At 32.4% G+C, this 15,317-nt stretch overlaps 1 protein-coding gene across 1 annotated transcript; it reads right to left on the bottom strand.

The window, feature by feature from the left end:
• Window positions 1–7,650: 7,650 nt before the first annotated feature.
• On the bottom strand, window positions 7,651–10,879 carry LOC122580945 (putative calcium-transporting ATPase 13, plasma membrane-type). The gene has a single exon (XM_043753094.1). It carries the CDS (start codon window positions 10,854–10,856, stop codon window positions 7,809–7,811), a length of 3,048 nt encoding a protein of 1,015 aa, XP_043609029.1. The 5' UTR covers window positions 10,857–10,879; the 3' UTR covers window positions 7,651–7,808.
• Between the last annotated feature and the right edge of the window lie 4,438 nt (window positions 10,880–15,317).

Here is a 15,317-nt window from a genome sequence, read left to right as displayed (position 1 = left end):
GAAACTTGAACGGGATGTGATATGACAAAAATATCAATATATTAATTCAGATATCAAGTGGATGCAATATAGCAAAATGCAAGTAGTGGTACGGGGTGTATCACAATAAGGTTGAATGACAAATAAAAAGTGTGAAAAAAACAACAGAAGTAACCCGTAATAAAAAATCCGAAAAGGAAAAACAAAACTAAAAAAGAAAAAGACGTGACAAAATCCGAACAGGATGCAATGTGGCAAAATCCAAACTATAAGAAATGTGCGATGTGTCACTTTATAACCGATGTCACATGTCAAGTTTTAATAAGCATGGTTACTATTGATAACCATGCAAAAAAAAACGAAAGAAAAACTCCAAATGGGATCCGTAATGTCAGAATCTAAATAGTGATGCGGGAAATCTGATGAACCAATAATAGAGATCATATAAGCAAAAAAAAAGGTATCAAAAAACCAAGATAAACAGAAAGATAAATAACCTTAAAGAAAATAGAAATAACAAAGGAAAAATAAAATGTTGAGTAAAACTTTCCAATATATTATTTGGGAACACAAAAGCCAAAAAAACTATGATAAACACCAAGAAAAAACCCCAAACGGATCCAAAATGGCAAAATCTAAATAGTGATATGGGGTATACGATGAACCAATAGAAATAAAACACAAAAGCAAAAAAACTATGTAATAAACCAACAAAAACTGAAAGAAAAATAACTTTAACGGGATCCGAAATGGCAAAATCCGAAAAAACGCGGGGTATAGGTGGACCAATGGAAAGAAAACACAAAAGCAAAAAACTATGTAGGAAACCAAGAAAAATCGGAAAAAAAATAACCTTAACGGAATCCGATATGGCAAAATCTGATAAAAAATGCGGGATACATGTGGACCAATAAAACAGCGCCACATGGCACGTGGCACTGTTCATAAAGTTGAGCCTTAATGATATTATAATTATTATTATTAATTATTTTTATATATTATTTTTTTATTTTATTATCATTAAAACACCATTTCTAAATTAATAATAATTTAAGGCCTGATTTTCATTAAGTTAAGGATGTATTGAGTGGTTATGCAATGTTTTCATAACCGTATCAGAGTTACTGGTCGGATCGGTCGAACCGAACTAAAGAACCGGATAACGCTAGTATAATAAAAATATATGACTTACATAATTTATAATATATACATAGAATATATTATACATAATACTAATAGATATGTCCCTTTATTATAACTAGTATATGTATTATATATTTAATTTATATTTGGGGAAGGAATATAAGACTGTTATGCACCTAAGTTGGATGAAAAAATCCCTCACATATTTTTTTTTAAATGATAAAAGTCATGGAGGCCAAACATTTATTCAAAATATTAAAATATTGTTATGTGAAGGGTTTTTTACCCAAGTTGGATGTATAATAGCCCTATACTCACTTTTCTCTTTATATTTATATTATATAATATATAAAATAGATGCTCAATACTTACTAATGTTAATATGTCAAAACCATATATCCAAAATATGAGTTACTCGTATAACTTATCAAAGATGGGTTGTCTCTCACTAATTTTCTCTTCTTTCTATAAGATGTCAAATTGAGTTTGACCATTCCATTCATTTAATTTCATATTCCAATATATTTGAATATTCCTTCCTCTCCCATCTAAAGTAAACTACAGAGGAAAACAAAGCCACCTTATCCTCCGATATATACTCCGACGACTGATGATTGCAAGTTTGCAACTCCAACTCTCATTCTCTCGTTTCTATATCTATTGCACATCGGAGCCGCCGACATCACTGCACGCCTGCAAAGATCTACGTTGTTGTTACCGACATCATCGCATATATCTGCTCACATTCAAGTTTCTCAGCTCTTTTGACCCCCTTTCCACCACGGTGCGATAACAAAATTTTGCCCAAGTTAAAGAAAATCAAAACCCGAAACCGTTGTTCAACCTCCGGTTACTGATTAATCCGGACGGTTCGATGCTTGTTCGGTCAAACATATAGAGCCGGACCGCTAAGGCTGCCGGGTCCCGGCCCAACCGATCCGGCCAGCCGGTCCAGTCCAGTCACGAAGACACTGGTTGAATGTATAATTGTTAAGTAAAATGTTAGTACTAGACGATTATTTTTTGTTTATTAAATAAAAGTTAATTAAATGTATTAAGTTTATTATAAAGTTTATTAAATAAAAAAGGAGGCTGATTCTTTCATGGATGAAACTCATTCATTCAATGAAATTTAGTGTGAATGGACTATGATACCTTTAAACTATGTTTACCTAATATTTTCCTTTCACGTGTAACCTTCCAAACAATATCCAGCTCCCTTTCAATATCCCCATAATCCACATTTTTTTTTCATCAATCCATCACCATCAACCATTCATTTTCTTGGTTTACATCGAGGCTATTACTTTTAAATATTAATATTTCAAACCTATAAATAATAGGAATGGTAGCCGTATAATACTTCATGGTAGGTATTTGAAGAGCTTTCTCCGTCGTCACCACTTCCTTCAAATCTCCACTGTCAAAATCTGATTTCTAGATCTATTAAGTTTAGATCAACACACGCGCCTGTACCTTGTTACATAATCGATGTTTAAACCCGAAGATGATGAATCCGATGGCGATGAACACAAAGTATTCGATAAAGACGATGAGAAGTTTATGGGTTTTACATAGAAACAAAGTCTTGAGCTTAAGTAAGCTACTTGGGTTTGGGAATTTGACGGTAAAACATTATATAGGCGACTCTCGTGTTTGTAGTGTTTTACAATTGTTATTTTTTGTTGTTGTTTGATTAAGAGATCAAGGTAAGTTATTTATACATTTGTTGAAAGATACAGATATAGACAAAATTGATGATTAATGAATTAATAAATGATTGAAAATGGATATCTTGAATTTGGATGAAAAAATGTACTCGTATATGATGATGAAAGTTTACTTCATTCGAAATTATGGATGTCACCATAATAATTGGTGATGGTGGAGACCGTTTGAGTTTTGAATAGTTAATAAATTTTGAATTATCTAAAGGGTCAAAACATAGATGGGTGATACTAAAATTGGGTAGTAAGGGCATAGTAGTCTTTTTGTATATGATTTCCTGGTACCAATTAAAAGGATCCGTGAAAAAATCACCTGCCATAAAAAAAAACGAGGCATTAGTAGGAAATTAATCGTGCCTAATTTGTTAGCTATAATAAACAATAGGGGCCATTCCTATGTACCGAGCCGTCAAAGTTTTTAAATTCGACTGAGTAAAGTCATCGTATCCTCCTCCAAGTTCCCCAAAGAAGAAACATATTATTGTTGTTGTTGTTGTTGTTATTGTTATTATTATTATTATTATTATTATTATATGGTTAACATTTTATTTATAACCATTGGGTGGTAGGAAGTCTGACCATGAAGGTTTGAATTTGTAGAGACTCGGGTTTAGGTCTTAGAGTTTAAGGTTTTTCCTTAATATGTTGTCTTGTCTTTGGGCATTAGGAAGTTTTCCTTCTACTAGGTAATTGGTGAGGGGACTCTTTAGTGTGACCCCGTTTAAGGCAACATAGTTTGGAACCTCCGATATGATATTTGATACGCACCTGTAAAAATAACATTTTATATATTATATGTTTATTTATTTATTATTCATCCATCGTTAGAAATGTTCGCACAACCAACCCTAATAAAATAAAATTGTTACATAAACCACTCATCATCCAACATAAATGTTCAATATATCCTTCTATTTTTGATATTTATTCTTTTTTTAGTTAATCAATATTAAACAAAGTATTTCTTATCATCCTCATTCAACTTGTAATCACCACCCTAATATTCCAGACAACATTAACAAAAACCTATGAAACTTTGAATCTCAACAAGACCCATTTGTGATCTGAAAACATGTATATGTAAATACATCGATTCAATTTCAAACTTTGAAGTCAACATAACACTACCTAACTCACACCTAAATATGCAAAATCCTATTTATAAATACATTCAATCTTACACATGATCAAATCCCAAACCCTCAAAGGAAAACCTAGATTGGGTAATGAGACCAGTGATGAAGCGAGTAAACTATGGTCAGAATGATCTTCTTGAGCATGTGTTTGTTGTAGTGAATGACATTGATGAATTGACACATACGATAGCGGAATTGGAGAAGTTTATATGAGTGAAAGTCGATACTAGTTAAAATTTAGGGAAAAAGTACAATGTATCATTTTCTTTAACTAACATATTAGTTAGCGAAAAAGATAATATAATCATTAAAAAAAATCAAAAAATTAAAGTTAGAAGAGTATATTAGACTTTTATGTTGGATGAAAAACGGTTTATGTAGCAATTTTATCTCGGTAAAAATAATTTATGCAAACATTTTCAATGAAAGATAGATAATGAAAAAAAAAGATCACACAAATCATTTTATGTAATTTACTCATCTTAATTTATATTCTATTTGGTCAAACTTTTATTCTATGTAAACGAAATGTGGCAACACCAAATATAATATGTGAGGTAAGAACTTGTTAATAATCCCGTTATTACTATATAGTAATACTAGAAGGGTGCCCGTGTTGCAGCGGCAAAAATAGACAACGTTCAAGGTGTTGTGACAATGTTAATTTCAAATCAAATAGTTAATCGGAACTTTTATTTGTATGATAGTTTTTGACAATAACAAAAAAAAATTTTTGACGAACAAAAAGAAGTTTAATAAAGTCTGAAACTTTTGTAATAGTATTTTAGTCACAATGTATAGAATGAAAATATGAATGTATTAAGATGGGAGGTGAATTAGACAGATCATATTTTTTAAAGTTTAAGGAAGGGGTCAGTTTCTTTTATACAAGAGTATAGATATTTAAAAAGACTCTTAACTACCGTAGATTTTAAAAAATCACGAGAAAGTTAAAATCTTAATAAGATATCGCAAAATCGCAATCAGAGATTTTGGAAAATTACAATGAGATTATCTCATTGTTATTTTGTATTACTTTACTGCAATTTTTCAATATTTGATTGTGATTTTTATTATCTTAATGGGATTTTTAAGTTTTATTTTAATTTTCTCTTTTATTTTTTGATTTTGTTGGGTATTTGATGAAAGGGAAAAATCACTCGCATAGACTCAACATTTTATTATTTTTGCCACTTTGGTTACCCATCTTTTATTTTTATTAAAATGAGATGCAACCTTTTTTTTTACCACCATAATCACTTACTTTTTATTTTTGTTAAAAGAGGATGCAACTTTTTAACATTTTAGTTACCCACCTTCAGTGGCGGAACTTGAACACTAATTATGGAGGGGCGGAACTCAATGAGACATAAAATTTAGCTTTGTGAAGGAGGCTGATATGTATTATGAAAATTAAATTTGAGGATATATAAGAAATTTAATATTAAAAATAAGCTTTTATGGAAGGGCTGAAATCCCCTTTTGCCCTTTAAAAGTTCCATCCTTGCCCACCTTTTAATTCTATTAAAATGATAACCAATTTTTACCCATGTCCACCCTCTTTGACATAAAATGAGTACCTATTTTAATTTTAGCTTTAACCGGCCATTAGATTTATAGTAATTTAAAAATATAATATATATATATATATAGGGGATGAGAATATAAGGTTGTCGGGTATCTAAGCTTAGGTGCGGAACACTCACATATTGTTTTTTTAATCTATAAAAATCATGGGGGCCCATGCATTTATTCATTAAACAAGAAATAATAAAATATTAGTATGTGAGGGGTTCTACACCTAAGCTTAGGTGTCGGACAACCTTATATTCCCTTTACCCATATATATATATATATATAACATATGATGCATAACATAATATACATACATAATATCAAATTAATACTCATTATAAATCATTTATTTCATAATGAAAGTTAAAAGAAAATTATATAAACAACAACAACAATGACTTTATATGCAAAGATGTTTCAAAGATTTTTAATTCCTTCCGTTACAAAGAAACTTTAGGTTAAAAATAGAAAAGGTAAATGGATATTGATAGATGTCATCCTAAGTTTTGATGACAAAAATACTTGTTTCAAGTGACATGTGGAAGTTAAGATGGACTCTTAGTAGGTTATCTAGTTATATGGTGGTAGTGTTCAAGTATACTTTAAATCGTTTTTCAATAATTTTTTACTATGATAGTAATTAATGTTAAAACTTATCCAAAGATTCATCCTATTTTAACAAAAATAAAGCCGAATGACTAAAGTTTAAAAAAGTAAAAAATAAATTACTAAAGTGGTAAAAAATAAAAAGTTGTATCTAATTTTAAAAAAAAAGAATGGGTGAGCAAATGACAAAAAAAAGTGAAAGGTGGAGTATATAGGAGTAATTTTTCAGTTGATGAATTTTTTTTTAAAATAAAGTTTTCGAGTATATCCCTTGAAAATCGCTTTTTCAAACATTTGTCAAAAGTATATGAAATGTATAGATGAATTCATCAACCCTTATTACTCCCAATACTTTTGCTGGGCATGTTGAATTATTGTCTGCATGTATACAGCCTCCTGAATTCCTGATACAAATCAATATCTTGAGGTACATATTTCGAAACAAACCTTTATTACTTATTTCTACCATCTTGTTGTAACCAGAAACCAAAAGGATGTAGACAAACAAAATCTTGTTGATTATATGAGAATGACTTAGTTAATTTGGATTGTATAAATCTTTGTTTCTCAGTCTTTTTAGAATCCAAATATGAAATATGAGTACGTGATTGATTGTGTCACGTCATATATAAGTTGACAAGATTCTGTGTTCTTTCCAACTTTCGGGTTACTTGATAGTAAAATGAGATGGTTTTTCAAAACCAGATTAAATAAAATAGGGCTAAGTGCGCCGGAATGCAGTCAACTAATCACCAAAAGTTATTGTGTGCACGAACTTTAGGTCGGCTTTATTGTATTCAGGAAACTTGAAATTATGTTTATTGTGTACATAAAACGGATGTGAGACCGGTTACTTCACATAAAACTTGTTATTTTCATATAATTTTTTTATTGCGTGCATAAACTAATTCTAAAAAGTTATTGTGTGCATGCTACGTAAGCAGTCAACAGGTCAACGTGAAAGTGGTGACCGGTTAACTTCTTACCTGGTAACTTTTGTTTATTATGGGACTCTTGAACAAGTTTCCTGAATACAATAAAGCCGACCTAGAGTTCGTGCACACAATAACTTTTCAGGATTAGTTAACTGCATTCCGGCGCACTTAGCCCAGTAAAATATAGAAAAGTCAGATGTATTGTAATGAAAAACCTAGAGTTACCAAGTTCGGTACCTCAAGAAACAAACTGAAAACATAACCCTGTTACCTTACTTGAAGACTGATCACTTTCTGGTCTTTTACTGATCAGGATTTGGTCATTTCGGGTCACTGATGGTGAATTATATCTTTCGTAGAAACCTAAATTTTGTTAAGTTTCAACTTGCTGATTTATGCTCCTTTCGCCAACTTTGAAGTGTCACAAGTCTTCACAACCATGATGATCATATGACTTGCAAGCAATGCTTATATTGTTTAATATATACTGTTGATAACTGCATAGATAAAGCAACTCATTTTTAGGCTGAAAAGGGTCAGATAGTAGAATTCACACTAATAATATAGTTTATGCATTAATTATTGAAAAATAAGTTTTTTACAGGACAAAATCAATAAAATACCATTTAAGATATAACCCTATAGTAGTAAAGAATGGTAATGCTGGTCGAGGATGGGGACTGGGCTGTGGCCATCCATCCAGACGGTTATCTAACCCATCCTCTGATATAATCTAGAAATGGTTTTTCCGGTACTGGTGTTAATTTTACAAACCAACCAATTGGCCATGATAAGGCTGCAATTCCTACACAAATTCCCCACTGCCCCCAATTCAGCTTTTCAGTGTCTGCAAAGTCTTTTAGGAACTCCACCATCACAATTTGAAGAATGATAGTCACCCCAATAATCCCAATAAACAACCGGTTCTTGTGAAGGCCTTCAAACACATTCCTCTTCTCCAGCTTCCTTGAATTGAATTCGTTGAATACTTGGCAGAGAACAAAAGTATTGAAGATGATTGTATTCTTGACTCGCTCGTCCACATTGAAGATTGATTTGCCTCTGAACTGGAAGGTCAATAGAATCGTTATTTGGTACATAGATTGCGCCAATAGGTTTCTCCACATTACGTTTGTTATAAGAGGTGCAACTCGACCAACGGGTGGTTTCTCCATGAGTTCTTTAGTAGGCCGCTCTGTAGCAAGTGCTAGAGCACCTAGAGTATCCATAATGAGGTTGACCCACAATAGTTGAACTGCTGTTAGAGGAACGTCACCAGCAGAAACTGCTGCGACGAAATTAATGACCAGAGCTGCAACGTTCACTGTAAGTTGAAACTGAATGAACTTTTGGATGTTGTTGTATACACACCGACCCCACCTCAAGACGACTGCAACTGAAGCAAAATCGTCATCTAAGATGACGATATCTGAGCTTTCCTTTGCCACCTCTGTCCCTTGAATCCCCATTGAAAGGCCAATATCGGCTTCCTTGAGAGCTGGGGCGTCGTTTGTGCCATCGCCTGTGACTGCCACCACATGACCTTTCTTTTTCAAGCACTGAACCATTAGAAGCTTGTCAAAGGGAGACGATCTAGCCATCACTCGGATACTGTTAACCTTCTCCATTCTCTCTTCGTCAGTGTAGTTACGAAACTCTTCGCCTTCTACTACTTCTCCTTTGGTGACATGCTGACCAGGTTTGAGTATCCCACATTCTGTGGCTATGGCTTTTGCTGTGAAAACATTGTCTCCGGTTATCATCTTAATTTCTACCCCTGCAGACCTACACGCATCAATAGCTTCCTTTGCCCCTGGTCTACATGGGTCTTTGATCCCGACGATTCCTAGCAAAGTTAGCCCTTCTTCATTTAGTGTCTTGTAGGCTGTCCCGTCTTCCTTGTGAGCGAAAGCGATGCACCTGAGGCTACTTGCTGCCATTCCTTGGATGATCTTTTCAAACCATGTCTTGTCTTCATGATTCATTGGCTTTGTAACCCCGTTTTTCTGATAATAACTTGAACACATTTCTAGCACCATCTCTGCTGCTCCTTTCCAGTGGACATGAATGGTGTTATCTTCATTCTTCTTAACAGAAATCCCACTTCGTTTCTTCTCGGAATTGAAGGTCTCAACATGTAGAATGGTTGAACCGTGTTTCAGTTTCTCCACATCCATACCCAAATTCATGACAGCCCACGATAGAATCGCCTTCTCAGTTGGACTGCCCGAATATTCATGTGTTGTTCCTGAATGATAAACACTCCCAGTTGTATTCAAACCGACCCCTTGATGGTAAAGTTCAAGGACTTTAGAATCTACATCTCTTGAAGAATCGTCTTCAATGAGATCAAGACCAAGCCAGAATTTTGTAACTTTCATTTTATTCATGGTCAATGTCCCGGTTTTGTCAGTGCATATGACAGTGGCAGAGCCCATAGTCTCACAAGCAGACAACTTTCTAACCATAGCTTGATCAGCCATCATTCTCTTCATAGAATAGGCAAGTGTAAGTGTGACGGCTAGCGGCAGACCTTCTGGGATGGCCACCACAACGATGGTGACTGCAGCTGCGAAAATACGCGTCACAGAATTGAGGATATCATTTGTACTTGTACGTTTCCCATTGTATTCGCGGTTTCCTTCCTCGTCCTCTGTATTCCCAGTGAAATACCTGATTAACATAACTGCAAGAACAAGAAAAGCAACTGCAAGACCGACTTTTCCTATTGAAGACGTGAGTTTATTTAAACGAGCCTGTAACGGTGTTTGCTCATTAGAATCACCCGTTATAGAACTCATCATTTCTCCCCAAGCGGTATTCATCCCAACTGATATCACAAGCATCTGACCATGCCCATCTGCCACTTTTGAACCCGAGAATAAAAACGGATTCCTGACCGCATCAATGTCTATATGATCACTTTCTCCGGTCATACTTGACTCGTCTATCAGCAAAGAATGACCTTCTATGAATAAACCATCTGCAGGAACTTGATCACCTATATTAAGAATTATAACATCTCCCACCACGACGTCGAAAATGGATATCTTTTGCCTTCTCCCTTCTCTTATAGCATCTATTTTAATATTGTTGCTTATTTTCGACAAACGATCAAATTGTTTTTCTTGTCTGAAATTACTAACTGCAGAAACAACAATAACTAGAATGACAGCTACGAAGATACTACCCCCTTCGTACCACCCTTCTTTGACCCCGTCTTCTTTAATACCGAATCCGAGGGAAAGAGCAGCACAAGCTAATAGTATAAGTATAGTAGGGTCTTTAAGAGCCTCTACCACAAAATAAACCAACCCTTTAGGGGGCGGCTTATTATAAGTATTAGAACCAAATGCAGTTTTCCTACTTTCTATATCATGGCTAATAATGCCATTTTTGAGAGTTGTGTGAAGAGATTTAGCCAGACCTGTGACACCATTGTAATTCTGCAGCTTTTCAAGATCTTTACTTTTGACCAAGTTTGTGAGATCAGTTTGGTCAATGGTCGAAAAGCGTTCTAAATGATCATTATGGTCATTAGCTTGCGAGTCGATAAGAAGAGCAGTATATGAAGGTGTTGCTACTATCTCTGATATGGAATAACTTTTCAGTTTTTTGGATACTTTTATGGACAACAAAGTGTTTGAGAAGTTAATTGAAATATAGGCCAGGCGCCATCTTTTTTTGGCTGTTGAAAGAGCTACTGTGCTTACGTTATACAACAATGATCCGATCGAATGAATTTCGTAAACCATTTTTGGAGGGAAAGGAATGTTCAGTTAGCAAAGATGATAGAAAGAATTGGCATTCATAACTGTCTCCGATTCCTCCTCTTATAGGAGTTTTTGTTCACCACATGAAGACTTTTTGGAAATTACCTGGAAATTAATTGATCTATATATATATATATATAGATTATCATCATCTTTCTTAATTGCTATGTCTTTGTATAGTATTATACAGCAAATGATGTGTACACAATAAATGTTAATTTATATACGACATTTTATATTTACAGAGTTTGATAAAACGTATTAACTTGCACGTTAAATAACTTTGAAAGTTATATTTTTGAAGTAATATATTGTGTTATTCGGAATAATTCAGCAAATTGACAAAATTGGATAGAGTAATGTTAGTTTTATGAACTTTTTACAAACAAATTTTTACAAACCCAACTTACACGATTTAATTCATCTTTATGTATTATTTTTTTTCCTTTTTTTGTTTGATTGGACTATTTGATATGTCATCTATATTTGTAAAATGTTTGTCAATCTAGCATACTTCAATTATGAATAAATTTCAAATTTTTACAATGTCATTTTCAAAGTTGCAGATGCAAATACCATAAAAAAACAAATAATTAGAATATAAAAATTGGGCAAATATTGAAATACAACGGAGTACTCGATAGAAATTAGAAAGCAAGTAGTATTATTCTTAAAGTGAAGTTGACCAAAATGAATAGTTCATATTGAATTCCTTAAAAAACAAACTATTCCTTTCTAAACCAATAACTATAAAATATTTTTCTCCTTTTGTATACTATAATTCAAAAATCTATACCTAGTATATTTTTAGTACTCTTTAATGAAATTTCTATAACATATAGCTCAAAAACTTTTACATTAATAACCACACCGTTACGGTCGTCGCTATCACCATCACCTATCGCCGTCATTGTCGCCGCATTATGTTGGTACCTTGATCTAGTTTCAATTTAAACCAATAAATAACTTTGTTTTCAACCAAATACTCAGAAAGGTGTCTAGGTTAGTAAATAATTAACTGTTTTGTTAGAGCTAAATTTTGATGGTTTAAACTTCTACGGAGTATTTATAAAAGAAAATCTAAAAATGTATGAACGAGTTATTATAGGTTTCTTACCGACTGATCGACTCATGGAAGTGAGAGACAGCAAATTGTGTAACATTTTAGTTAAAAGGACATGATGTCAAGGTTTGAATCAATCTGTAACACGCGTTAGATGTCATTCACCATCAGATTACCGTCTTTAGATTATTTATAAACATGTTTAGTGTTCAATATTTCTATGTATCTTTTAACAGTTCAAAACATAGACATACGTATCTTTATATATACTATAAGACAGTTGAACTAATGACTTATTAACCAATCACATCGTTTGATTTCATCAAATTGACTTTTGATGATGTCATCATTTAGATAAACTACAAATTAAAAATCTTAATAATCATTATCCAAATATATTATTATATTAATATTTATATTAATTTGTAAAAAAAAGTCTCATTATTTGCACTTTTTTGTTTTCCATCAATAATTTACACTTTTTAGCCCTGAATACTTAATTTATATTTATTTTTAGCCGTCAACTTGAGAGAATTTTTTAAAATTTATAATCATTTAATTAAATAAATTTTTTTTAACATATCAAATATTTTCTACAAAAAATTATTTCAAAACCTAATGACTTAATAAAAAATATTAGATTAGATTTTTATAATTATAAATATTAATATTTAGTTTAATATTAGATGTAAATACAATGTTAGCTTTAGATACATATCCCAAACATAATAACAGATAACGATATACAACATCATTGTCTTAAACACAATAGGAATCATAGGATAGGGGACGATCATAGAACCAAACACGATTTACAACAGAGGGTTACTTGAATCCTAAATCCAAATCAATATAAACTCCATTCAAAATTCATTTTATCTCTCAATCAAAAAGGTACATAATTTTCTCCTTTTTCGTATATTAGTTTTGCTTTTTAATGTTTAAAGTTACAGTTGTCACTTAAATCAAGAGTCCTAATTGTTATCAAGGAATATAAAACAATCCTAATTGTTATCATATTATCATAGAACAAGTGATTGAAAATAAACCTATGCGTGTTATGGACGCGCATCATGATTAAATCCATATACCTAAATGTCAAGTACAAGATCACAAATATGTTTATATTTTTATTCTTAATTATCTTTCATAATAATATCACATTATGAGTACATTTGGTTTCAAAATATTCTATAATGGAGAAATTATTATATATAGCATGTGCCTTGTGGAATGACTACAACAAACAATTTCATCAATATGTCTAGGCTAATAATGACAGTGACGAACCTATGATTATTGTACTATAAGTTGCAAAATATAACACTTAAAACCGTACTTTTTCAAAAGTATAAGCTTTTATGACTTAAATGTATGAAGATCTAATATTGATAATATCGTAAATCCCGTGTCCAGTGTTGGACACGGGTCTAATATCTAGTATATTTAACAAAACCAAATAGTAAATTAGCATAACTTTTATTTACATATATAAAACATATTATTTAAAAAAGTGTAAGAAGACTTGATACAATTTATTTATCTGTATTATTTTTAATACGATGTGAACGGAATAACATAGTAAATTAACAAAGTAAGGCATGGTCTTTGTAAAGATTTTTCTAAATCTTTTTGTACAAGTTTCTAAATATTTAATGCAATTAAAACTGCAAAAGGTTATCAATTGACGCTATGTTTTTTGTTCTTAATGCAATTAAGCCACTAATCACTTAGAGGGTGTTTGGGGTTGATTATTTTTGTGGATTTTTAGATTATCACGGTGACAAATCACAAATAATTAATTTTTAGTGTTTGGGAAATAAAATCTAAAAATAGATTATTTGCGTTTGGAGGGATAGAAAACGCAGTTTTCTAAAAGCACCTTGACCCCTACTGCACGAAAACGCGCGTCTCCTCAAAAGATTTCCCGCTACAACTTTTACCTCAATACCCTTATGGCCTTATATATACCCCCAAATTAGTTTATTATAATATACAAGTGCAAGCCGCTCCTGCAAATCTTATCTTCTTCAGCTGTCATCTACATCATCTTGGTAATGTTTATTCTTTAATTGATTGCTTTATCAACAAATTCATTCAAGTATATTACGTACTAGCGTTGTACCCGCGCGATGCAGTGGAGAATAAGAAAAAAACGCCGGTGGTTTGATGGTGGTTTGTGGGGTGACGGCGATGAAAAAGAAAAAAAAAACCGGCGGCGGTGGATGGTGGTTTTTGGGGCGGTGGTGGATGGTGTTTAGGAGGGGATAGCGTACATAGAAGGTGGATTGCGGCGGTGGATGGTGGTATTTGGGGCGGTGGTGGATGGTGTTTATGGGGGGAGAAAATCAGAGAAGGGGGAGGGAGAGAAAATCGGAAATCGGATGAACGTATGTGTGTGTAATGAGCGTGATGGAGAAAAAATAAGGTAGTGTAAATTAGGAGGGCATAAAAGACATTTTAAAGGTAGAGGTGTTAAAAAAGAGGTGGGATAGTTTGCTTATTAAGGGAGTATAGATAAACAATTGTTTTAAACATCAAAGGGTTCCAATAAAAAATCTGACATTACTTTTATGATTGTTTTCTTTATTTTCTTATTAAACATACATTTATCCAAGATTATTAAGATTTATCTTATATTATTGATTTATCTCTATAATCCATAATATATTAATTAGTGTTGTTTACTGTCCAAGTGATATAAAATCCCAATTCATATTTGATGTTTCTGCTTTTTATCATATTTATGTTATTGCTTTTCTATGTAGTATTTCAAATATCAAACTTTACTTTTTCGTATGATGATTGAAAGAATTACAACTTCATTGTTTTAGTGTGACCATAGAAAAAAGTTTAGGAAAGGATCTACAAAATCATGCCTATATGTTAATGTTATGAACTTTTAGGTTTCAATTATTTTTTACATGCCTCTTTGAATTAATATTTTGGTATATGTAGCTCATGGTATAATCCACGTTTTTAACGAGATAGAATTATACTAGTTATATCTGTACGAGTCTGCTACAAAAGTTCAAATCTTTTTTATGTTATTTGTCAAATTGGATTGTGTATATTATTGCTATCCAGGGATGGACTTGAACTATGAAAATGCCACAATTGCTCAAAAAACTATTTGGGATTCAAGCACTCGTATTATATTTGCTGAGTTGTGTCTTGAGGAAATCAAAAATGGTAATAGACCCGGGAGCCACTTTAATAAGGTTGGGTGGACAAACATAAAAATTAGCCTAAAAAAGAAAACAGGAAAAGTTTTTACTAAATTGCAACTTAAAAACCATTGGGAGTTAATGAAAATGGATTGGAAGATATATGATCGTTTAATGAGGATTGCATCCAGGCTTGGATGGGATCATGTGAAA

The sequence above is a fragment of the Erigeron canadensis genome, chromosome 9 (genome assembly GCF_010389155.1).
Source record: "Erigeron canadensis isolate Cc75 chromosome 9, C_canadensis_v1, whole genome shotgun sequence".
Taxonomy (NCBI): domain Eukaryota; kingdom Viridiplantae; phylum Streptophyta; class Magnoliopsida; order Asterales; family Asteraceae; genus Erigeron; species Erigeron canadensis.
This window is presented reverse-complemented; position numbering and strand designations above follow the sequence as displayed.

Coding starts and splice junctions, on each gene's coding strand:
- LOC122580945 (XM_043753094.1), bottom strand. CDS start 10,856: ATGGTTTACGAAATTCATTCGATCGGATCATTGTTGTATAACGTAAGC.